Source organism: Carassius auratus, chromosome 25 (genome assembly GCF_003368295.1).
Source record: "Carassius auratus strain Wakin chromosome 25, ASM336829v1, whole genome shotgun sequence".
Lineage (NCBI taxonomy): Eukaryota > Metazoa > Chordata > Actinopteri > Cypriniformes > Cyprinidae > Carassius > Carassius auratus.
Window position 1 is genome coordinate 13383424 of NC_039267.1, and position 26632 is coordinate 13410055.

At 36.1% G+C, this 26632-nt stretch overlaps 2 protein-coding genes across 3 annotated transcripts in view; both read right to left on the reverse strand.

Moving 5' to 3' along the window:
• Positions 1-5009, reverse strand: part of dapk2b (death-associated protein kinase 2b) — a 40143-nt gene extending 35134 nt beyond the window's left edge. For both annotated transcript variants that reach the window (XM_026202758.1, XM_026202759.1), the window contains exons 1-2: positions 4869-5009; positions 4093-4266 (exon numbers count right to left, since the gene is read on the reverse strand). In XM_026202758.1, coding sequence (XP_026058543.1) covers positions 4093-4169 — 77 coding nt within the window. In that variant the 5' untranslated portion in view covers positions 4170-4266; positions 4869-5009. The remainder of the gene's footprint in view (positions 1-4092; positions 4267-4868) is intronic.
• A 1041-nt stretch (positions 5010-6050) lies between these two features.
• On the reverse strand, positions 6051-26329 carry LOC113043404 (TBC1 domain family member 2B-like). The gene is made up of 13 exons (XM_026202760.1): positions 25901-26329; positions 23490-23634; positions 20064-20229; positions 19253-19425; positions 18933-19159; positions 14024-14416; positions 12459-12569; positions 12088-12284; positions 10538-11032; positions 9390-9507; positions 8785-8970; positions 8369-8490; positions 6051-7302 (listed from the first exon to the last, which is right to left on the reverse strand). Exons 1-13 carry the CDS (start codon positions 26285-26287, stop codon positions 7107-7109), a joined length of 2916 nt encoding a protein of 971 aa, XP_026058545.1. The 5' UTR covers positions 26288-26329; the 3' UTR covers positions 6051-7106.
• Positions 26330-26632: the final 303 nt, after the last annotated feature.

Genomic DNA, 26632 nt, shown 5'->3' on the forward strand with positions numbered 1-26632 from the left:
GCTATGAGGTGATTCATGTATGCTATAGGGAGTTATTTCATGTATGTTATATTTGCAGCAGCAGTATTTCTTACATGCTCACAGCAGCATGTTGTGGATGTATTGGCAGTAGCAGGTCCCACAGCAGCAGCAGATGTATTCCGCCAACACCAAACATTGTCATGTACATTACCATGCTAATCCCTCCAAGAGTTGTCATGACAGAACTCATTTTAATTTTAATAACATTTTGTTCAATTAGCCGTTGTCAAACATCCGCATTTACTCGCCAGTTTGGACGAAAATTCATTTCAAAATGAATTTTGAAATAAAATGTCTAAAATAAGAATTATTTTCAATTGTATTCTTTTGAATTATTTTAAATAATTGAAAATAAATAAATAAATAAAGCACTCAAGGCTGGTCATATTTTGAATATATCCTCAATACATGTTTTATGTATAAAATGGTTTATAATGTCAACTATCAAAAGCATGTAAACATTATTTTTGAAAGTTGTCAATTAAACAAAGATTATTGGAGCATACTACAGTAAAAGTACAAGAACATACTATTTCAGTTTTTATTCTATATTAGATATTCTATAATATTCTTGCCATTTCTTTGTGCTTATCTTTGTAATTATTTGTGACATTTACTGAATAAAAATGATTTCCAAGCCATCTTTACAAAAATTTTGGATTTACATCAACATATCTTCCTGTAACAAACATGTACAATAACTTTGACAAATATAGCCAACTTGTACACTGTCATCAGTCCATTATAGCGATTCCAATCATCTCTGAATAAAGCTCCTGTCACCAACAAGCCCCCACCTCCAGGGAACAAAGTGGTTGCATAAAAGGGTCTCATTTGTCCCACACTGTCAACCTTTGAAGCAGGTGATTCATGCCGTGGTGTGACAGCCAGTCCCCAAATCTCCCACACAGAACATGAACGCTGGTGGGAGTTTTTGAGTGTGAACAATTCTTTGCGTTTAAGTGTCTTCATCTTTCCTTCATTCTCTCTCTCTCTCTCTCTTGTTGTCCTTTTCTGATAGATACGTTTGCAGCTGCTAATGTGTTACAGATCATCACACACAGCTCTGTGAAACCACATATGAGCTATTTCCTCTTTCACACGCAAGATACGTGTCAATGTGCGTGAGCATTTCCACTTCAAACGCATCTATTACTCCATGACATGTCTGTGGAGACGTAGCCATCGTTTTGAAAAAAGAAAACCAAAACGTTATCAAAAGAACATTAACTTCTAGGCTTATTGAGTTTGCGGAGGACAGGATTGCTTTTAACACACAAAGCTAAGCTAACAACCTTTAGCTTTTGTACTTTGTGCTCTGGCAGTGTCAGCAAAATGAGGTTTATTGTACTGTATGTTCTCTGTAGTAACAGTTACTATTGGCTCATATCTGCATACCAAGTATGTTAAACCTAACAATAAATCTGTGCTCTAAACCCGAGTGAGCTTTTAATGATGTCTACTGCATACACAGGCAACTGCCTTCCAAGACAGCATGCTCAGAACCACAAACATAGGCATCAACTCAAGACACAAAAAAAGCTATACACAGAAGCTTAGCATGTTGCTAAGCTAACAACACTATACTCAAAAAATATCTAAAATAAATATTGGGGGGGGAAAAACAAGGCAGCCAAAAATATTTAAAACAAAAACACACTTTTAAAAAAACCCAATGAAATATACATATATTATCGATACGTTTCCTACTTTCTCCACCATTTTGGATTCAGTCTAACTTTAATATTGCCAAAATGGGGTATGATGAGATGGCCTGTTGTCAAGTTTCACATTTTGATTGATAAAATTGTCTTGTTTCGCCTATTTTATCAATCAAAATTTGTAATTCGACAGACTTACACTGAAGCAGGAAACCAAGCAATTTCTGGAGACAAGAACCTGACAGAGAATTAGTGATTGGACCTTTTGACTTAAAGGGATAGTTCACCCAAAAATGGAAATTACCCCATAATTTACTCACCCTCAAGCCATCCTAGGTGTATACAACTTTCTTCTTTCAGATGAATACAGTTGGAGCTATGTTAAAAAATGTCCCGGCTCTTCCAAGCTTTGATGTTTTGAAGCATGGCAGCTGGTTTGAACTGGTTATAAGCTGGTTATGAAATGGTCCTCAGCAGGAGCTACTTTTGTTCCTTAGGAACAGCACATGACCAGCTTAAACTAGCTAAAACCATGCATCAAAACATGCCAAACTGGCATATGCTGTTTTTTTTTCCAATAGGGAAGGCATTTATTAACCCCCCATAGCTGTGTGGAGCACGTGATGGATATGATGGATAGATGCACTTTTTTTGAATTCAAAAACTCAAAACCCATTCACTGCCATAATAAAGCTTGGAAGAGCCAGAACATTTTTATTATAACTCGGATTGTATTGATCTGAAATATTAAAAGTCATTTTAAGCACCTAAGATGACTTAAGGGGAATTTTTTTTTAATTTGGGGTATCCCTTTAAGTCCTGTTTACAAAGGACAATAAATAAAATGATAACTATATATAGTCTATGAGACGTCCACAACACATCATTGAAATCACTTACAGAACGCTTTTTTTGTTGAACACTTTACCCAGTATTTGTGCTATTTAGGATTATTACAGTACTGTATTGTTAGCTTAGCAACATGCTAACTTCAAACTCGGTTTAGAAAGTGTTGAGTTCTTCCGAAAATGTGGCTTTAAATTCTAGTTTGAACAAACAAAGCTGGTCCTTTATTAATATAAAGTAACTGAACGTACAGCGGTGCTATCAGTCCTGTCCTCACAGTCCTGCAAGGGAGGTCAGGTATCTCATCTAATCCAGGGTGTGTCATAGAAACTGTGCCTTTGAGTGGGACACAAAGCCATCCAGGCAGATGGCCGATTCTGTTACATATTGCAAACAATAACCAACATCTGTCTTTCCGCCGTAGCCAATAGTACCTCAATTAGGAGGTGTCCATGACAAAAAGCAACAACTTGTCCTAATTACAGGATGACGTTTTTCCAAGCTTCCCTGAAAACAGTTTTATGGCCTTTCTTGTACATATTCAAGTTTTTATATGACAGATAAACGCCAAAGGGTGACTTTCACCTGCAACCTATAACAAGGGGAGAGACATGGCATTAACCTGGGTGTAAGACTACACCTTTCCTGAATGTTCACACAGTTTAGCACTTCCTGTCTGGATGGATTTGCAACTTCCTTCTGCTGAAATGGTAGAATTGCTGTTATTATAATAGTTTTTTGTGCATTAGTAAGTGTTAGGCTTGTGGCAGCTTTAAAGAGGAGTGTGCTTTGTCAGAGAGAACAACATATGACTCAAGAATGAGAACCGGAGCCAAGGGAAAAGAGGGTGGGGGGTCCTCACATTTTTGTTCAGTGTACTCCAGATCCTTCCAATATTTCACAACTAATAAGTCCTTTTTAAGATTATTGGAACAATATGATATGTTCAAGCGATTGAAAAATTCCCTGTTTTGCTTGTCCACAAAATAAAAGCAGATCTGGTGTTCAAAACCCTCGACAGACCTAAAAACTTCCAAAATAGGTTTTTTTCAGCGATGCCTTAGAAGAACCATCTTTGGTTCCTCATTCAACCTTTCAGTGAACGGTTCCTAAAACGACCACTTTTTTAGTGATAAGAACAATTTAAAAATCTTTTTTTCTCCATAACCTTTTGTAGAATGTAAATTTTCCATGTTAAAGGTTCTTCATGGAACCAGATGCCAATTTAAAACCTTATTTTTAGGAGTGTATGAACAAAAACTCTATAAACATTCTTCAAAATATCGTATTTTATGTTCTGCGGGAGAATTTGAAACAACATGAATTTTCATTACAGGTTGAATTTTCCTTACTAACTGTTTTGATATAAAACCTTGCATGCATTTTGTTATTATCCAATGACATGAAAAATCTTAAAAGCTTGTCAGCTATCAGGTAAAACATTTTTGTTTCCAAACATAAATACCCTCTGGGGATGGTCCATATAAGTTACCGGACAGTCAACAACCCACAAAAGCTGGAAGCCATAACAAAACCTCCTCATGCAACCCATCATATCACTCACCTTCCAAGTTCTTCACCAATATCATAGAAATCCTCCACTTTTTGTTGATTGAACACAGCCATTCCTAATGTCCCCATTGATGATGATTGTGTCTCGGTAAACAGGAGACAGTGGGTCAACTCTGTCTTACGGTGTCCCTTGAGGAACACGCAGGCTTAGGGAAGTTCTGCAGCTCTGAAAGTCACAGGCACTCACATAAGCACTTGTTTCAGCATGCTGCACTACATTCCTTCACTTCCAAGAAGGTGTAAGAGCATGCAACTCATCTTTTCACTTGGACATATTGTATAAGACAATGTGAGAATATCACAATATATACAGTTTTGCTTACTGGTGATGTAAGGTATGAAGGCAACAGACTAAAAAAGTCTTATTAGGGATAAAACGGATGTATCAAGTCATTAAAAGAGGTCAAATGACTTTCTATATAGGAGAAAATAAGGGTTCAACGTCATGAGAATTATCCGGTGAAATTGAGACTGCTGTTTCATCATATAGGATACTGATTTACGGTTTCATTGTCATATAAGTAAGGAATGTAAACTATATTGATAATATCATGATAAACATGTATCTTACAGGTGCAAGAAAACACACTATCGTCTACTGTAGTTTGTTGTATTCTATAACTAAGCGCAACATAATAATGATGAGAAACATTCACACCATAACATCTCTTCCTATGTCTTTGATCACAAGTTTAACAAGACACAATGAACTACTAGAAGTAGTAGCTTTGGCGCTTTCAATGAATGAGAAAATGTGGGTTGTCTTACCTTTTCTTTTAAGAAATAACACTTATTTTACGGTATTCCGCTGATATTTGTAGCATACTGGCGGGTTAGAGCGCGTCTCTCGCGCAAGTCGCGCTGTTGAACTGAGACTGAAGGAGCGCACGCGCTTAAGTTGTCAATCGCGCGCCACCTGTTGAGCGCAGCGGTGATGTCAGATTGGCGATTCTTTCCAGTGAATCAGTAGAACCGGTTTAAACACACCGGTGTAAACAAGTCATTTATGAAATAGCCATAGTTTTCAAATTAAAGTCTAATTATATTAGAATTAAAGAAGTAGGCCAATTCATTTTTTTATCTAATGAACATTTTTGTCTGACTAAAAACATATCTCGGCATGTTTAACAATTGGACAGACAGATAAATAACAAAATAACTAAACAAACTAACTCTACTGTATTGTAAACTTACAGACTACTGACTTTCGGAGAACGGACTTTCGATTGAATGGAGAACCAAGTGAACTGAGATATTTTGAGAACCAAGAGTTTGACTGGTGCGGTAAAAAAAAAAAAGTTATTATAATTGCGGAAATGTTACAAATAATATGTACTGTAAATAGGGATTTGAGACAAAATATTCAAACTGTTCCAAATACCGAAATGAGAAAAAAATCGGTCTTTCTTTCATATTTTTGAACACATTAATCATGTCCGATTCGCGAATGAGTCGTTTATGCGATTCGGTTCCTTTACAGTGATTCAGTCAAACCCGGTTATCACCTTTGGATCAGATCTGAACTCGCCGTGAATGTTGGGATCTGGGATATAAATGAAAAAAAATATTATTAACGCTATTATTTACTCTCTGATGCATGTGTTTGATCCGTCACGTTTGCAGTATTATCTCCATCTGCTGGACATGGTAAGCAACAACAGAGGTTGCATCTGTCGACAAATATATGGGCATTGCATTTATTTATTTTTATGCGAAAATTGCATACAGCCTGTGTATTAACAGTATATTTAAGATCCTGTATGAGTTACTATTTTAATATTTTATAACCATTACAAAAACCGGAAGGATTTAAGATATGGTTACCCCGCTCTATTGTTGTGCTCAAGCAGTTATTTCCTGTAGAAAAGATGTAGAAAGACCTTTGCAGCTGTTGTATTGTTTATGAAGGCAGCTACTGAGATAATTAAAAACTACACAAACAAAATGAAAACAGTTTTATGCAATATAAATTTATTGGATGATCATGCATAAGTAAAAAAACTATAATAATAATTCAGAATCGGAGGATTATGATGTCACAGGACAAGTTTCAGAAACGTACCAAGAAAATCTGTAATTTTTTTATACACACAAAGGCCTGTGCAACGCATTGCGTCGAGCAACAGCATCAAAGATGGTTTGAAATCATAGCTTACTCACTGAAGACATAAGGAAACTGCTATAGCTCATATAACATACTTGACGGCTAAATAACAAGGCAAATATGAAATATTATCAATACAACTAATTTCCCAACAACTCTGAGACTTTGATTTGTAAAAACAGAATAAAATATGCAAACATGGGCTTAGTTTGACTTAAAATAACAAAGAATAACACACAGCTATTATAAGTGAATTGTGGGTGACAAAATCTACATGCAAAAACATGGCTGTTATGAGAGACCGGCTCCCACGATAAAACCAAAGACCATCAGACACTTTTACATTCATCACATCCTGAGCAGACAGGAAGTACTGGTAGTTAGATCGAACACATATTTGCATTTTTCCACTCCACTGACTGGATGGTGAATTTAGTCAAACTGAGTCAAATGTACCGAATGTTTAGAAAGAGGGCAGGCCTCGTAAACTTAAATTTGATTTACATCAAATTAACACTCAATATAATACAAGTACTGATATGATTATCACAAGTAAATGAAGTTTAATAAGTGCGGCTGGAAGAAAAAGTGGTGGTGTCCAGGATTGTACATCCTAACATGTCCAGCATAATAATGTAGAAGAATTTTGACACTTCGACACCAATCATTACTACTTAAATGCAATGTACCTAACTTATTTTAATACTGATTTTGGTCAATGTACAAATGGATGAAATACTGGACAAGACAATGAAAAAAAAAAGATGAAGAAATACTCTTCTTTGTTCTCTCCGAGTCACAGTTTGTTGAATGAAATACACTGAAAAAAATAAGAAAAAAGAATAAGGCACAATGTGATTGGCTAATCAGCTTTTCAGGTCTGGTCCTTTATTGGCTATGGTTCAGCTGTCCTCCTCGTCGTCACTGATGAGTGTTCGGCCGTCCAGGCTGTTGTCTCTCTCCCGCAGGAAGGTCTGACGGATGGCTTCCAGCTCGGTGAGCTCCAGACGGACCTTCTCCAGGTGGAACGTGCGGCGGTTCTGGATCTGCCTCAGTGGGAATGGGTTCATGTCCACAAAGGCCATGCTCATCAACTTCCTATGAATAAATAGAATAAGACAATATTTGGCTGAGATACAACTTTTATCAAATCTGGAATCTGAGGGTGCAAAAAAAATCTAAAGATTGTGAAAACTGCATTTAAAATGATCTAAATTAAGTTATTAGCAATGCATATTACTAATCAAAAATTACGTTTTGATATATTTACAGTAAGAAATGTACAAAATATCTTCATGGAACATGATCTTATCATAATATCCTAATGATTTTTGGCATAAAAGAAAAATTTATAATTTTGACCCATACAATGAATTGTTGGCTATTACTACAAATATAGCCCAGCGACTTCTGACTGACTCCAGGCTAAAATATAAAACATAAGGAAATAAATAAATTAAAGATATAACAAATAATAGACAATGTTCATGCAAAAAGTTAGTTGACATGAAACAAATTGCTGTTCTATTTCTAAAGAGTCAAACAGCACAATAAAAAAAGTACAATATATTATAAACAATAACTTAAAACTAAAAATGAAAGGTTTCACAAATATTTCAAAGCATTTTTAAGGGGAAAAATACACCATATATAATAAAAATAATACAATTAATAATAAAACATTATTATTACACACATTTAATAATTATAATAGAAAAAATAATTTAATAATAATGTTTTATTTATTATTTATGATAGATAGATATAGATAGATAGATAGATGATAGATAGATAGATAGATAGATAGATAGATAGATAGATAGATAGATAGATAGATAGAATTCCTGCAAACATGCATAAATAATTATAATATAATATAAAAAAAAAAATAGATCTGTGTACTTCATTATTATTATTATTAATAATAAATCAGCAGACATATACAAAGTTGTTTTCCCAACGCTGATGAATCAATAATAATAATAATAAAATATTATTTGTGTATTTATTATTGTTAATAATAACAAGTCCCCCCCCAAAATAAAATAAACATAGCCACTATACAGTATAATAAGTGAAATAAACCAAAATACTAATTTGAAAAAGTCTTTAGAAGTATGTCTCATGATCATTTATTGCTATCCCTTACACCAGAAGCACAAACCTTGCATCCAAGATTGTTCGTGTGAAATACCGGAGGTACTTGAAAATGGTCATGGGATCCTGGAGCTTTAGAAATTCCTCTTCTTTGTATTTGAAGAGTGCAAGAGCAAATCTGAAAATGATCTAAAAAGAGACATCAAAACGTATCAGCACACATGGAGCCCTGCCACCCTGAAACAACCAGACAAATGTGACTTATAAGAAAGCAGACTCAGAGTATTAAGGTTATTATTATCTAAGAGTCCGAGGATGTGTCAGTAATCTCATGTCACCTTTATTGTGGTTATATAAACCTATTACAAAAATGAATAACTCCCAGGCTTCAAGGGAAACGTGTGCAGTCAGTGCACAACTGTTTGATCTAGAAGTACAGTAGTATTCTGTGGTGAAGGTCCATGTCTACATAACTCTCCATACCTTGGGTCCCTCATAGAGAAAAGCGTCCCAGATCTTGAAGAGGATGTCACTGACCACACTGTCCACAAACACAACCAGGAACCAGTTGAAGGTGATGAGAGAGGTGTCCACCTTATAATGCTCAAAATGTGCATGAAGCCTGGGTAACTTCTCGCACATCAGGTCCTTCAACACACGCTGATCTACCTACATCAGAAACAATCCATTCAGTCACCATTAGAAGGTCTGGCAAAATCGAACTTTGCAGTCACGTCAGCAATGAAAAGCCTTAACAATAATGTGTTAAGTGTCAATAATGTGGTTTCAATTGAAAAGCACTTTGCTAGCTACTCTGCATACGAACATGCGGTTAGTAACTAACGTAAAACATGACAGTTTTCACGTTGCATAAGGCCAAACTGTACTAAAGTTTGCTCAACAAGCATGTGCATGTCTTGTCAATGGAAAGGAGCCTGAAAACTCAAAGTCATTGTGACAGATGACAGAATTGAAAAGACATGCTGTTAGCCTGCAGCTAGTGAGTCATATCCAGCAAACAAAGACAATGTCAAAGTCGTTGGGAATTTATCGTGACTGTGAAAGAGAGAACAATCTTGAAACAGTACCTGCGAGCCTAGCAGTGTTTTAGTGTAATAGTCACGTGGCATAAAAACCTCCACAATAGCCACCAGACACCAAAAAGCGTCTTCTTGGTCCAAATACAGGAGAGCGATAGCTGCCAGCCTGAAACAATCAGAAATCTCTTTCAGATTTTAAGATGTTGATGTCACTTTAAGCCGGGCATACACTGTGCGATTTCTGTGCGATTTCGGCAAGGTACCAACTCACACTGTACGAGTAAATATCATGTGGTGTAAAGCCAAAGCTCACGATTTCTATGCGCTCTGTACGGTCCGATCGTCGAGCTGCGATTTGACTAGTCACTCTATACGTGAGGAATCAACATGTAGGATCCCTCAGAACCCGGATATTTGTGACTGTTTCAGAATACACATGCTCTCCCGGGATAAACAATAGAGGGATAAACGCACTGCTTTGATAGGGCAATTCGGTGTGCTGAAACGTAAAAAAAAATAAAAAATAAAAACGCGTAGGCGTATCTGGATGCGCAGTTGGCTCGGAAGATGTGGGCAATATGGTTTATCCATTTTGCAACGCGAACTTGAGGTAAGCAGGCCTTTTCTTCCCGCTTTTATTTTTATTTTTCTTTGCCATAACTCCACAAGCTTTCCTTCCATCACTTCAGTCCACACTACACGCCATGTCACCATGCGCAGTAAGGGAAATGCGGAAAATTGGTTCATATAATGTGATACCTCACGAGAGGCGACCAAAAATTCTGACATGTCAGAAATCCATCTGACCAACCGATTGCCGGTCGGGAGAGGTTAATCTCCTCTCGTTTCCCCTTGTACACTGCACGAATAGTGCACGACAAACGACGCACGAAAATGCTGAAAATCGGCCCGACCCAAAAAAGAGTCGCACGAGTCAGAATTCGGCTCAAAGTCGGATGAAAATCGCAGTGTATGCCCGCCCTTAGACAAGTGGTCCAAACTCAATTCCTGGAGGGCCACAGCTCTGCAGAGTTTAGCTCCAATCAGCTTCCACTCACACCTGCTTGGAAGTTTCTAGTAATCTGTATCAGGTGTGTTTGATTAGGGCTGGAGCAAAACAGGAATTGAGTCTGAGACCGCTGCTTTAGACATTAAGAATGAACTTAAGAGCTGATGGAATCGCTTGGATCTGTTACCTGTTGAGGCCTTGGCAGTAGCCGATATCTGGATTCCTCCAGGAGAAAGCCAGCAGCACGTTCCTGAGTTTCTGGATGCCATCCGAGTCAGGAGAAGCATAGTGCTTGTTATTAGGAAGCGTCCGGAGAAGATCCAGCTCTATCTGCTTACAGGCTGGGTTTGGTTTTTCATTCACCGTGGACAGAAGGTTCTGGTAATAGTCTTTTGACACATCATCACGCATCTTCTTCACATGGAAGTTAACGCACCAGTTCCACACCTTGGAACGATGGTTATGGGGAACTCCACCTCGCATCAGCGCCTTAAGCTCTGGAGATCGAACCATCTCTCGGTTCATGGTGATGGCCAGGTAGTTGTCCCACTTTACTCTAACTGAGGTCTCCTGGTCTGTCAGGGAAAGGGACTTCAGGTCTAGCGCTCTCTTTTTTGCTTCGAGTTTTTCCTCGTCATCCTCTTCCTCTGGGACAGTTTTGAAACCATAAACATCATACTCACTAAATGAGAAAGAAAACAGTATCACGGGTTTTAAGGTTTACAAGCAATTTGTTTAACAAAAGAGCCAACAATCTTCAAAGTAACAAAGCCAAATTTCATAGGAATAAGCAATTAGTTGGCATAACTGAAACCAATCGTGGCATGCAGATGGATCAAGAAGAGCATGACATGTTCTGTGGAACCAGGAAAACATCCTGTTCCTTTAGTCAAGAAGCATTTGAAGAACACTAACAAGACCAAACATGCTTGAAAGATGGTGACCGAGCAAGTTGTACGGTTTGATTTTGTAACAGAATGTTTGAAGTAGCCATATTCTAGAATTCTGTATAATTTTTACCAACAAATACCTACACTTGAAATGTTAGACAAAGTTTCTTGTACCAACGATCAGAATTTTCCTTTTGCATGACCATGTCTACCATCTCCCAGGCTCTTCCAATTAAACCTGAATTATTTGCTTCTGTACCTTTAAGACTGCAATATGCAAATTACTTCTGTTATGACCAATTGCATTTTGCACGATTAACAATTCCGGAATACTGAAAACATGTTGACATCTTAAAGGGATACTCCACCCCAAAATGAAAATTTTGTCATTAATCACTGTAAAAGCTGTCCAAACCTGTAAAAGCTTAGTTCGTCTTCGGAACACAATTTAAGATTATTTGGATGAAAATTGAAGGCTTGTGACTGTCCCATTAACGACTTTATTCAACAATTCATCTCCTCTGCATCACTGTGGTGCCATTTTGGAGAATATCCACTGAACACAAAGCAGCTTATACCCTTCTGTGTCATCCGCGCTGCATGGATGCACTATTTTAATTTAAATCAAAGTGTAAATGCACGTAGAAAACATATCCTTATGTCGCGGCTGACACAGAAGAGCATACACTGCTTGCGTACAGCCCATAATTTCCAAAATGGCGCTGCGGTAATGCGGAGACATACAGAGGAGACAAACTGTTGAATAAAGATATATTTGTTTTCTTTGCATAGAAAAAAGTGTTCTCGATGCTTCATAACGCTTCAGTTGAACAACTGATGACAATACCTGACAGCATTGGGTTTGAGGACAGGGTGTTCCTGTTGGTCTGCACTCTCCACCTGTAGTGCATCTTCTAGTAAGCGGGTGATGACCTCTCCGCTATGGGTCTGCTCTGAAGAGGAGCAAACGGGAGACTTCACTTCCTGTAGTAGAACCAGGTACTTACTCTCCACCTGACACAACTTGGCCTCCAAACTGGTGCACTGCAGAATACACAAAGGAACAAACAAAAAAGATTCTTCAACAATCAAAAACATGCAGAGGCCACCTTGCAAAGGTTGGAATGGTAGGGAAAAGGAAATGCTAACATGGCACATAAAGAATCAGCAAAAACATCCAGGGTGGTTTGCATGCAGAGAGCAGCTAAAGTCACAGACCTTTGCCTCAAGTGCTTTCTCTCTGGATTCAGCATTTCTTCTTAAGACAGTCAACTCCAGAATCTCTTTGTTTAAGAAGTTATTTTGGGATTTGTAGCCCTGAAGGCTGTCCTGGAAAAGTGTTAAAAACACAAAAAAGTATTTGTGAGAAACCAAAAATAAATTTAAAAAACAGTATCTGAGAATTTAAATGGTCTTGTGATAAAAGACTCAAGACTTGACTTGGCCTCAACATCAAGGACTTCTAATATGCCTTAGTTTTGCATGCAACTCTTGTCTATGTCAGATATATTTCACCCTACTGATTTAAAAATCTCACAAAAATATCATTTGTGATATGCATATACATATATATTTATATACATATTTAGATACAAACTATATTGCCAAAACTATATTGGGACGCCCCCCTCTAATGAACAGGTTTGACTTCCATGAGTACAAATCTTAATGTTTAAGCATATGTGACCATGGAGCACAAAACAAGTCATAAGTAGCACGGGTGTGTTTGTAGCAATAGTCAACAACACATTGTAGGCTTCAAAATTACAGATTTTTCTTTTATGTCAAAAATCATAAGGATATTAAGTAAATATCATGTTCCATGAAGATCTTTTGTAAATTTCCTACCATAAATATATCACAAATTAGTTTTTTATTAGTAATATTTATTGCTAAGGTCATCAGTTGAAGAACTTTTATCAATAAATAACTTATCGATACATTTCTCAACATTTAGATTTTTTGCACCCTCAGATTCCCGATTTTCAAATAGTTGTCTCTCAGCCAAATATTGTCCAACCCTAACAAACCAGACATCAGTGGAAATGATGGACCCTTTTCTATTCTAACATGAAAATGCCTCTGTGTGTAAGGCAAGGTTAAAAAATGAACGAATGATTCAGTCAGTGTGGAAGAACTTGACTGGTGTATAGAAAGCCAAGTCCTCATCCCGGCTGAACACCTCTGGTGTGACTTTAAATGCAGACCTTGAGCCAAAAACTTATCACCAATGACTTGTTCACATGGGTACATTCATTTTAGACACTTCCAAATCTGTTGAAACTGAGGTGGAGATATAATTTTTAAATACACTAATTATGTTTCCTTCTTTGTTGCCACAGTTTTGGAATGGATTTTTTCCGTTCTAACGAAGTGGGTGTTCCAATACTTTTGTCCATATAGTGTATGTAAAAGTAATAAGTGTCTGGTAATGAGATTTTGGCACAAGGTCTGCATTTAAAGACACACCAGAGGTGTTCAGATGGGATTAGGACTTGGCTTTCTACAGACCAGTCAAATTTCCACACTGACTGAATCATTAATTTCTTTTTGAACCTTGCCTTATATACAGAGGCATTGTTATGTCAGAATAATAAAGGGTCCTGTCCAAACTGCTGCTATAAAATAAGAAGCAAAGCGTTCCCTAGAATATCCCTGTATGCTTAAAAATTAAGATTTGTATTCATGGAAATTATTTTAGTCAAACCTGTTCATTAGAAGGGGGTGTCCGAATACTTTTGGCAATATGGTGTATATACAGTATTAGAATGTTCTTGCGCTACCTTCAGGACGTTCAAGTCTTGTTGTTCCCTAGTTGCACTTGGTGAGTTGCATTCAGCTGGCTGGGTTCCTTCATTACCACTCTGCTGGGAAAGTTTCATGATGACTTCGTCCTTGGCCTGAATGGTCTCCATGAGCATGCCTAGCTGTTCATTTATCTCCCCAATTTTGATCTTTAAACTCTTCAACTCCTGTTGAAGAATCTCCTTCACCAATGCTAGCTTCTCCATGTGACCACAAAGGTCTTTGATCTGGCTGTCCCGCTCTGCCAGGGCTCTGTCCATCTCATTCCCAGCTTGGTTATGACTGTGAGGCCCCATATTCCCAGGAGACACTGTGGAATGCCAATCGCATTGGGAGCTACGAAGTGTTTGTTGGAGAAGACGAACCAACTCCTGGTAAAAGAGAATACTGTGTGAAGCTCAAGCCTCTGAGATAGTTCAGCAGATTCATTCATTCACTCTGATTAACTACTCAAAAACACCAGCTGATAAACCAAAATGGGGATCCTAAATCCTGAGGTCAAAGTTCGCACTGGTAGCCAACTCTGGTCCTGGAGGGTCACTGTTCTGCATAGTTTAGCTCCAACCCTAATCAAATACGCCTGCCTGTAGCTTTCTAGTGATCTTGAAGACATTAAATAGCTTATTCAGGTGTGTTTGATTAGGGTTGGAGCTAAACTCTGCAGGACAGTGGACCTCCAGGACCAAGGTTGCCCAGCCCTGCTATAGAGGTCAGCTCCAGCCCTAATCGAACACACTTGAATCAACTAATCAATGTGTTCTGAATTACTTAACATGCAGGGGTGTTGGAGAAGAACTGGAACTAAATGTAACAGAAACGTCTCTTTACATATGATCGACTAAATTACTAATTTTATATTAATTTTGCTTGGCACATTAAATATCAAGAGAACTCAGAACACTTGCTTTGGTAGCACTCTCAAAGGGATCCTCCACCCCAAAAGATAAAAGCTTGTTCGTCTTTGGAACACAATATAAGATATTTTGTATGAAAACTGGGAGGCTTGTGAGTTTGTAAATAGCACTATCAAGGCCCAGAAAAGTATAAAAGACATTGTCAAAATAGTCCATCTGCCTTCAGTGGTTCAACCGTAATGTTACGAAGCAATGAGAATACCTTTTGTAAGCAAAGAAAACAAAAACAACGACTTTATTTAACAATTTGTCTCCTCCGCATCACCATAGCACCATTTTGTAAAGTAGTATCCACTGAACACAAACTGCGTATGCTTTATGTTGATAAATTTTCTACGTTTATTTATGCTTTAATTTGAACGAAAACAGCGTATCTGTGTGGTGCGGCTGTATCAGAACAACATACACAGTTTGTGTTCAGTGGATACTCTCCACAATGGCGCTACGGTGAAGCGGAGGAGACGAATTGTTGAATAAAGTCGTTATTTTTATTTGCGTACAAAAAGTATTCTCATCGCTTCATAAAATTCTGATTGAACCACTGATGGCAGATGGACTATTTTGAGAATGTCTTTCATCCTTTTCTGGACCTTAAAGTGTAACTTATTTGGCCGTCAATGGGACAGTCACAAGCCTCCCAGTTTTCATCAAAATATTTTAAACTGTCTTCTGAATATGAATAAAGCTTTTACAGTTTTGGAACGACAAGTGATTACACATTTTCATTTTGGGTTGGAGTAACCCTTTAACTGGGGTCAAAATAAGTACGGGGCTTGCCTGGGATGAAGTAATTTGTGTTAAATTCTGACCCTAGAATAGTTTGGTTTGGTATTAGGTACACTGTTTCCCAAATCAGATAAGAGAGAGAGAAAGGTTTTGATAACAGCTATCAAATTACATTTATCTGAAAACTGATACAACAAAAAAGAAACCTGGAAAATCAAATAAAGTTAACCATTAATCTGTGAAAACATTCAATTGACCAGTTTCAAAAGTCTGCACATGATGCAACCCAAACTATGACAAGGAACTGAAATTCAGGTTCAAAGAAAGACCCATTTCTCAGTTTGTCTTTGGATCACATTTTAGTTTTGATTTTGAAAGATACTTTTCACACAAAGATTTTTTTTAAAAGTTGTAAAATGTAATTTTTACTACGTTTTTCATCATGCTTGAATAAAATGCAACAGTACTTTCGGTCATTAAGTCAAAATCACACCTAATTAAGTGAGTAACTGAACAATTATTTTGGGAATATTCAAATCATAAACCAAACATGTTAATAAAATATTATCAATAAGAATAAACCCAGTATTGTTTATAAGTTATACAGAATCATTATCTCGAGATGCTAGTATGTTAAAAGCACAGCCAGGGGCCAAAAGGGAACTTTAAAGGTAAAAGCACAATAACAGTACCCATTTCGTGGTTCTCAAGGCCCTTGCTTAAGATGTGCTGACACCTTTCAGAAAAGTAAACAGACATATACGGCTGATGTAAGAAATGGCTTACTGCATCAAAACTTGAAGGTAGATATCAGAAAAGTCTTTGAATTATAAATGTAGAGGATGAGCAGAATAAACAGACACTGTGTAAACATTCACTTGCACATGGGAAATCCCCATGTATGAGTATGACAAGGAATAAGGAACTATTAGCAAACAGCTATAACCATCCTATAAAAAATAAAAAAATGTCAGCATGGTACAACATGGGGAAAAAATGTAACTCGAAATAAAATAGCTTACATATGTTTACCGGCTGCCATCCCAGAAGCAAATACTGTACTTACGGAACATGTCGAGAATTAGGATGGGATTGCAAATGAACATTTTATACTAACACAAGCTTGCATTTTGCACCATAAAAATAAAATACAGTTTATGACCTTAGTGCATTAAACTTAAGAGTGTCTTGGTTAAAAAAAAACTGGTCCCTACTAGGGGTGGACGATATGACCAAAATCTTATATCTCAAAATGAGTACTTTTATTTCATGGTAACCATACATATTACAATATAGTTATATTTGATTTAAATAAGGTCTTTATGATATCCAAATTTTGATAGTATAGACATTTCATAATTCTTGTCACCAGTGTCAATATCACCCACACACACTATGGCTGTGTATTGGCAAGAATCTGGCGATATGATACGTATCACGATACAGTGGTTGTGATACGATATGTTGCGATACATTGCGATACTCTCAGCAAGGCGAAATATTGGGATATATCTTATTTTAGGAATAGGATATATTTATGGGAAAGCTGTCATTAAGAACACAATTCAATTTAAGTTTATTTGTATAGTGCTTAATACAAATAAAGCTTCAGGTGCGACGCGCTGCAACCCTACCGCCCCCTTGACCCGCCCCGCGCGAACCCCTCTTCACATGGGACGAAAAGCCCAAATGACGGCACACTTCAGCTTTGTACACCAAACATGGACAATTCTTTCATCCTCCATTACTAGCAGCGAATAGTGATATTAATGTTAACATTAGTGGCGTGCCACTAGCAGTTGGGATGTAAACTCAAAACGAAACAACTGCCATGAATCTATTATATTTTAATTTTTTTATATCGATATTCCATTTTTGAGAATCGATACAGTATCGCCAAACAAAATACTGTGATGCGATAGGTGTATCGATATTTTCTTTCAACCCTAACACACACACAAAAATAATACTAGCCTAAATTTAAAACAAAAACTAAACTCAAGCTCACTGAGGATAAGTAAACAGTCAGCGATTAAAAATAAAAATAAAAAAGTATTGCAGGCAAAGGAACAAAAAACTAAAACATAATTGACAGAGCAACTGTCACTTAAAGCGCTGCCTGGATTCAATCTACTGTTACACATGTATTTTACACGTATAAAGCTGTTTGCTTTCATTTAAGACCTAAATTCAACCCTCTACATTGCGAGTAAATCACTCGCATGCGACTAAATCTTCACTCTGGCGACTAAATGATGTCTAATATTAGCCAATGGCTAATAAATTCTCAGATTTTACTCACCAGCGTTTGAGCTTTAGGCTAAGTATAAGTTTAACACAGATATATTTTCATTCGTCGAACACTCTTTAACTGAGCTCTTCAGAGTTTCACTCTCTGTCAAGCGATCTGTGATATTTTTCAGTTAATCTCAATGGATGCGCAGCACACCTGTGTTTGTGTATTTGGCTTACCTTAAACTCTAGTGTTAAGGCGCACGACTCGCATCGCATTCTCTCACATGCGTGAAGTGGGCGGATCTAATGCGTAAACAGCAATCTCAGTGGCTGGTGCTCACTTATTATCAGCCCTGTTTTGATTTCAGCAAATCAGTTCCCGCGAATGGACACAACCTGATTAATATTCATAAATGTTCTTATTAGTGGAATACAGATTATTATTAATATTATCAGTATTATTGTTCTGAGTTTTTTTTTTTTTTTTTTTTTTTTACAGGAACACTGAATGACAAACAAAGCACCAGTCCTAAATTCAGTTAAAATGTCAATGCATTCATACATGGTTACCAAGTTAATTATAATTACTAAAGTTCTATCATTAAATAGTACTTGATTATCCAGATATCATATTATAATGCTTGACTGACTGATGTTAAGAGTGTTTCAGGTATATATATCAGTCTGGCGAGTAAACTAAAACATTGACTAGCCAATGGCTAGGTGCCCATAGAGGGTTGTGAATTGTTGTGTTTATGAGGATAATTGCAGCGCTCCGAAAATGAATTGCGAAATTATTTATTTTTTGCTACTGATTACGTTTCTATGGTTAAAATCACTTGTTTTTAAACCGCATACCTACAAATGCATGCAAACAACATTTTCATGACCACGTAGCACAGCAATATCACGTGAGAATGTGACCTTGATAGAGATGATAGTCCAAAATCTAGATCGTGTTTACCGGTATATTCCCCACCCCTAGTCCCTACCTGATTTACAGGTGTCGTACCTTCTGACCGACGAGCTCTTCTCTGAGCTGGTTCTCTTGCTCCTGAAGGCGGTTGATCTCCTCCTGCTGGCTCTGAATGCGGATCTGAAGTTCGGATGTCTTGGTCCCATTACATTCAACCGGCGAGCTCTCTGCACTGCGGCTGGGTTTCCCAGAGCCCATGTGAAAGGGCCGTTTCATTCTCGAGGTGTTGCGGAAGTCAAACGTGAACGCTGAGCCAATGGAGTCTGTGGGCAGTGACAAGACAGACACAATTTCAGAGGCCTTCAGTTTAACGGAGTCATTTGTGTGTCATTAAAATGTCTGAACGATCATCTTACATCGTTGAAGGTGAGATGGGCTTTCCCGGCGTTGGCTGTCAGGTGTAGTTTTGTGCTCTAGTGTGTCTTTGGTTGGAGGATCCACCATCTCCCAGTCCTCACTGCTGGCTGTGTAAAACACACTGCGCCTGTTTTCTCCTCCTCGGCCGGCCCGCAGGTGAGACATGCTATTTCTGATAGAGAATCAAGGAAATGTTATCATGAAATATAGGTACAGAGAAGCAAAATGTATTTCATGTAATGTGTAACACTATACCACAGTATACTGCCAAAGACTGAACTTGCTACTGCTGATGTCAAATAATGGCAAGAGATTACTCAAAACCTGGAAATGTTAAAGAATTTCCACTCAAACATGTAATATGGCACACGTCTTTGTTACAATTGTCTTGCTGTCAGCATGTTCTGCGAATACTGTTTTTAACTTCTCTCACATGACATTTATAAGTCTTCTTTTATTTGTACTAAGGGTCAAAGTATTCAAAGTATTCAAAGTAGCCTCCGAAAAGCTAACATGGAGCTGCTGTAGAATTTCCAGCTATTCTAGTTTTTGTTTATCTTTGCTGAAATCCAGATTCAGACCTCTGGCCGACTTCAGCATTACGTCATCCAAACAGATGCGTCCAAAGTCTTTTGGAAAGTTTGCAAAAGAGTTCACACATTCCATTTATAATTAGACCTGCATAAATAAAGAATATTTAAAGTGACAAATTCTTCCGACTCTCAACCACAATACTCAAAAATACTTAAATATACTTAAACCTTGATGCCAATAGCTGTCCATCCTAGTGTGAGTTTCCTAACCTCCTACCTGATCTCCGAGCCCCAGTGTCGGAGGGAGTTGAGAGCTGCGTTGGGTGGTGCCACAGGGTTACGCAACGACTGGAGCCTGACCAGCCCATCACTCTCCATATCCACAGCAAAGTCACTCCGAACACTTTCCATGCTCTCGTTGGGCTTCTCACAGAGCATTGCTTCTAAAACATCACAGTCACAGTTTGAGTTATCAGTGTTCAATTGCATTTCTCAACAGTCACAGTAAACCTGCACTAAAGAGAAATAAGTCATTTCATCCTGCAAAAGGCCTTTTGTATCCCTCATTAACATATGTTCAAATAATGACTTTATTCATAAATAGCCGACAATTCAGCAATGTTTCCTGATGGGGTTTTCCAACTAACAGTAGTAACCGTTTGTTGTATGAATAAAAACTGATTAAAAGAAATGTAAAATTATGATTTATGCATAGATTAAGAAATTATTTAAATTGAAATGAAAGGTGTTTCCCCAAATTATGCAACCCTGTTACAATTAAATATCCCTTATTATTAATTTACTTATACTGTGAACTGTACAAAGACAAATGTCTTCTCTTTTTTTTATATAAAGTTATTCAACAGTTTTTGTATTTTTGTCCATAGAGGATGATCTTAAATGATCAACCCTGTTACTGTGATATTGTACAGTAAATAATTAATCATAGTAAAGCAGATATTTATAGAATCATCAGTAGGGCCCTATGATTTCCGCTATGCATCTTTTTTTTTAAAGGAATAATCACACAATATTTCTTCCATGTTTTATTTTTAATAGTAAATCCCCTTTGTTTACCAAAAAATAAAGTTTGTTTAATTAAAAGAAAAATTTAATGAATGTTTTATGTCTTCATTTGATAACCAGAAAATTTTAAATGCACAACAGAATTTCTGAGGGGAAAAAAAACATTTCATAAGGCTATTTTAAGAATCAATTAAGTTGTTTTTATGCATTTAAATAATTAGACATGCTAAAACACAGAATTAGGTAACAATAAAACATATGGTGAGGAAAAACTAAAACATTTCATAGGGCCCTAAACGTGTAATATTTGAATGTTTGTTAAACTTTTAATTGTTGTATGTGTATAAATGTTATGATTTTAATCAATTAAACATGCTTTTTGATAAATACAATTAAATTTAACCATTAAAAAGTAGTTGAGAAAAATTAAAAGAAAAAAATGGAATCCAGAAAAATTTAAACGGAAAAAAAAGAATTTTGAAAGAAAAAAAAAAAGAATTTCATAAGGCCCTACATCAGCAACAAACTCGATTTCTAAAAAGCACCTCGCAGTTCCATGCACAAGGTTAATAATGTCTAAATAAACTCTGAAATTGTCAAACCTGTTAGTTAACTTACAGCATATGCTGACAGTTCTAAACAAACATGTCGGTTGGCTTTCACCTAGAAGCAGCGTTGCTATGGATTATGGACAGAAGTCATGTTTTAAAGTTAAAACATATGATACACTTTTTCATGACAAACATGCAGCATTTCACTTCACTAGATGTTAACTGATGGCCTGGAGTGGTGTGGATTATTGTGATGTTTGTATCAGCTGTTTAGACTCTCATTATGACGGCACCTATTCACTGCAGAGGATCCATTGGTGAGCAAGTTATGTAACGTTACATTACTCCAAATCTGTTCTGATGAAGAAACAAACTCATCTACATCTTTGATGGCCTTTGGCTAATTTCTCAGCAATTTTGATTTCTAATTGAACCATTTCGATTAAAACGCCACACTACATTATTCTGTTTATATGCTGAGCTATAATCTTCATATAATGAAAACACAGTATTTTGGAAGAAACAAATAAAAAATTACTCTCCGACTCTGGTGCAATAAAAATGATACCGACTCAAAACCAGGGATGTAACGATTAACCACGAGCCGGTTGAAAATCTATTTAAATATGTAATGATTCAAATCGGTTGAGATGCTAAACAAATCTTGATTCAATTAGGGGTAAGAGTTTATATGAATGTACCGTCGTAAAAAAAAAAACGTACCGTCTTTAAAAAAGTTAAGATGGTATTCTTTCTTTTCATCTTGCCTCTGTATAATGCATATTTAAATTAATTGCAGCACTACTTTGTTTACAGCAGAAACCAAGGAAACGCTTTAAGCGCCACCTGCTGACAGAGAGTGAATCTGCATCTCGTTCAGCTCATCTGCGGTTTCTTGTTTCAATAGATTATTTTTTTGTTTATAGTTTCACAAAACTGAAGTCAAACCATTCAGTTTTTGCTTCAAATTTCGAAATTATAAAATCTAATTTAGATTAAAAACTGCTCATGTTTTCATATATTTTGTTTGTATGAAGAGATTCATTTTATTTGCGTTACTAACTTGTTTAAAAAAATTCTATTTAGTTTTGTTATTTACATTCACATTATATTAAAATGTTGTACTTAGCAGATGCTTTTATCGAAAGCGGCATACAAATGATGACAATAGAAGCAATCAAAATTAACAAAAGAGCAATAATATGCAAGTGCTATATTTCAATTTCACAAAGAAACGTGCAGCATTTTGTCCAAGAAGTAATAAAAGGATACATTTAATTTATAAAAATTGTTTTTGTAAAAAAAAAAAAAAAAATCGTGAATCGAATCGTGGGTTAAGTGAATCTTTATATCCCTACTCATATCTATATTTTAAATATAGTTGTACTATCATTAAATAAGACAAACATTAATGAGATACCAAGAAAGCTTACTATAATTTAGCTATCCTTTACTATTGTTCTCATTACAACGGTCAGTAACAACGATGTTAATTAATTTAATCAAATGACTAATGCACAGAGATTCATCACAGGTGCATTTGTTTTCTGTTCATTAAAAATGACTTGTGACATAAGTGACAGTAATAAGGAAGAAGCACACTGGCTTATTGTTTTGGTTCTGCCTTTTTGACTTCTAAAATAATACTAAATGCTACAGCTATTCTCATACAGCAGAAACCACAAAACTGTCTGGGGTTTTTTGTGGTCAGGTTCAGAGGACCTCATTAAAAGGAAACAGAAATCAAGAAAAAAAAACTTGTGCATACATGTGTATGCAAAACTAATATTCATGCAATTTGAGCAAGACTAAAAAATCTTTTTATATTTAGCAGAAACAACTGAAAATTGTATACTACCAATTCACGGATAAAAAATAACCTTTTATTACTCACACGCTTTCTAAAAAGCTGGAGACTAAACAAAACAACTTTGTAAGACTTGAGGAATCATGCACAGTTATGATCTTCGACTCACCTCACATGAAAAGCAGCAACAAACTATAATACGACAACATCAAAAAAATCCACATGAATAGAATCTATGGCCAACAGCTGATTTTTATCATTCTTTATTTCAGTGCATTGTGTGTTCGTCACGGTCTGCTTACTTCTCCATATATCTCACCTGCATCTCTGGCCACCAGGCCCGTATGTGGATAACACGGGGTGGGGGAGCACCAGCTGTCTCTGTGGCCAGACATGTTGCAGAACTCCCAGCGTTTCTGCTGTAACTGCTGCAGCCAGTAATGCATCACCTGCCTGTTGGGCGCCTGCACGCAGAAAAGGGAAAGAAAAGTAGTGTGAAACCAAGGTTCTATTTTTGCTCTGTTACTTTGTGTTCTAACAGTCGTCTAGGGAGGAACAGGGTCAGGTGTGAATGTGACTGGCCCCTTTGAGAATCATAATGCTGGTTTCGTTCTCAGTTCCAGTTCACAGTTCGGTGATGAAGCTGCTCTTTAACTGTGACCAACAAAATACATTTAAAAACAGAAAAAAACTTTTAACACTAAATAGTCAATGACTGTATCCACAAAGAAAAACAGAAGGTTTTGGAAACATACTCTTTGTATTCATATTTCTTTGAAAATCTTTACATGTAATGCACCTTTAAATATCATCAAGTGAAAACTACTAACAATTATTTTCCTTTACAAACTACCAGTAAAATCTACTGCTTACAAATATTATGAATTATTAATTCATAAACACCACTATATTTGGGGGAACATGATATTTTACATCAAATGGATGTTATTAATAAATAATTATTTATAAATATTTTACTTACAATCATTAATAATTATTTTATTTATTATATTTATATTTGTATATGTATATATTAATTCATATTTCATAAAAAAATGCAACTTCAAATGTTGAATACTCTGTGTGTGTGTGCGTGTAATATATATATATATATATATATATATATATATATATATATATATATATATATATATATATTTGCTGTCAAACGATCATTTGCAGTTAATCACATCCAAAATAAAAGTTTTTGTTTACATGATAAATGTGTGTACATTGTATATTTATTATGTATGTATAAATATACACACATACAGAATACAGTACATTTGAAAATAAATACATGTATATATTTATTTACATATAATTTATATTATATATAAATGTATTTAATATGTAAACATACATTTTTTTCTGAAATATATGCATGCATGTGTGTGTATTTATATATAAATAATAAATATACACAGTACAGACACATATTTTATGTACAAAACACTTTTATTTTGGATATGATTAATCATTTGATATTATATATGAATATAGATATTCAATAGATATATAGATAGACTGATTAATTCTATTGGTATAATCTATATTATATAATTTCATGATTTTTTATTTATTTATTGGTTGATTGCATTTTAGTTGCACCACATGATTTTGATTTGGTTGAAAGACATTTTAAATATTAGGCACTGAGCAGTAAAGCAGTCATGTTCAATCTTTTTTATGAAATAATTTCCTTTAATTAGTTTTTTTCTCCTTCATTATGACATCAGGACAGCTGTGTTTGTATTACCCTGACATTTTCGACTTTATGTTCCTGGAAAAATATTAAAAATCTATTTTACTTCAGAGGATAAAAACCTGCTAGTATGTACATTCATTTTTTTTTTTACATGCATTTTTAATAAAGTTTTGAATAAATTAATAAACTTAACAACAGACTACTGAAACCCATAATGCATTTAGTCAAGGGGTAAACATGGCTCATCTTCAGTCAGTACAGGCTTGCTGGCACTGACGATCTGTTGGAAGACATTCCCTTCAACCTAGATCCTGATCACAAATAGCTACACCACATCGTCATTAGGGCCCGAAATTACATGCAGTGTGAAATACATTTTCTAGATAAGCTGAGAAAGCGACATCCTGTTAAATTACTAAACAGATTCAGATCTGATGAAACCGCTTTCTGTGTCCAGCAAGAAGACCAAGCTAGTGCAGAGCTTGCACGATTACAAGAGCAATCTTGTGTTATAGTCCTACATTCTCCAGTCATGAGGCGAGATGTTTAGAGCATTGATGAGTCCAGTATGTTATATTGTATCCTGACAACAGAGTCACTGTGCTTTGTGTAAAGAAACATTCCCATCTCAGTACATGTGTCCTTAAATAAATGATAAATATCTGTTATCCACAATGTCATATTATCATTTTAAGGGCTACACTTTACATATTCAAATACAATTTATTTTAATAAAAATACTAATATTTAGTACAATATTTATAATTTATAATCTTTAAAATAATAACCCTGATAATAGAAAAACTGAGTGAAATTATCTTAAAATGGAAAATACGCTTTTGACAGGATGGTCTGTAACCACTCGTTGCATGTAATAAAGTCAGTTCACAATATTACAATGCACCAAGATAATCATTTTTCAATATGAAGCTAATAAATTCAGTGCACTTAATCTTTCTATGGAAAACGGTTTCATGCATTTGGTTTTTATTAGCACAGGCATATGTATAATATCAACATACCTTCAGCAGAAACTCCTTCCCCTCGGTGTGGATCTCAAAGAGCCCCTCTTCCACCTCCACATCATAGTTGAAACAAGCGTCCGCTATTTCAATGTGTCCCAGTGGAAGGGCGTCTTGAGGAGTCTTAAAATAATACAAGTAACATTTTCTGGGGTCGTACACAAACCAGCGCGTTTTGAAGCCTCTCAGGGGCCCTTTCCCTGTCAGTTTGTTCAGGTAGCCGCACAATTTGACGCTCTGCTCCTTCGTGGCCTCGCAGTCGGACACATCGAGAGACCTGGCCGCCTGGATCCGGGAAATCCTGCTGGAGTTGGCAGCGCTGTCATCCTCCCCGTGCATCTTTCTCTGGACTTTCTTCTCCTCTGTCAGCGGACACAAACTTTCCATCCGCGTGACGTGACGTCACGTGACTTCTATTCCAGTTCGGCTGCCTGCCGCGGAGGATGACGGGACATGTGGTCTTACTGGAGCTAGTGTACTCAAAATACGGTTAAATATGGGATATTCGCTCGAGATAAAAATGAATTTACATTTTAGCTTTTGGTTCTTAGCTGAAAAATATAATGACAATTATATAGTAGCCTATAGAACAATGCATAACAAAATGATAACAATGATAACAATAATGACAATAATAATAATTATAATAAAAAATATAACCTGTACAAATAATATAATATAATAACATATAATATAATTAATATAATAAGATAATTTAATATAATAACATAT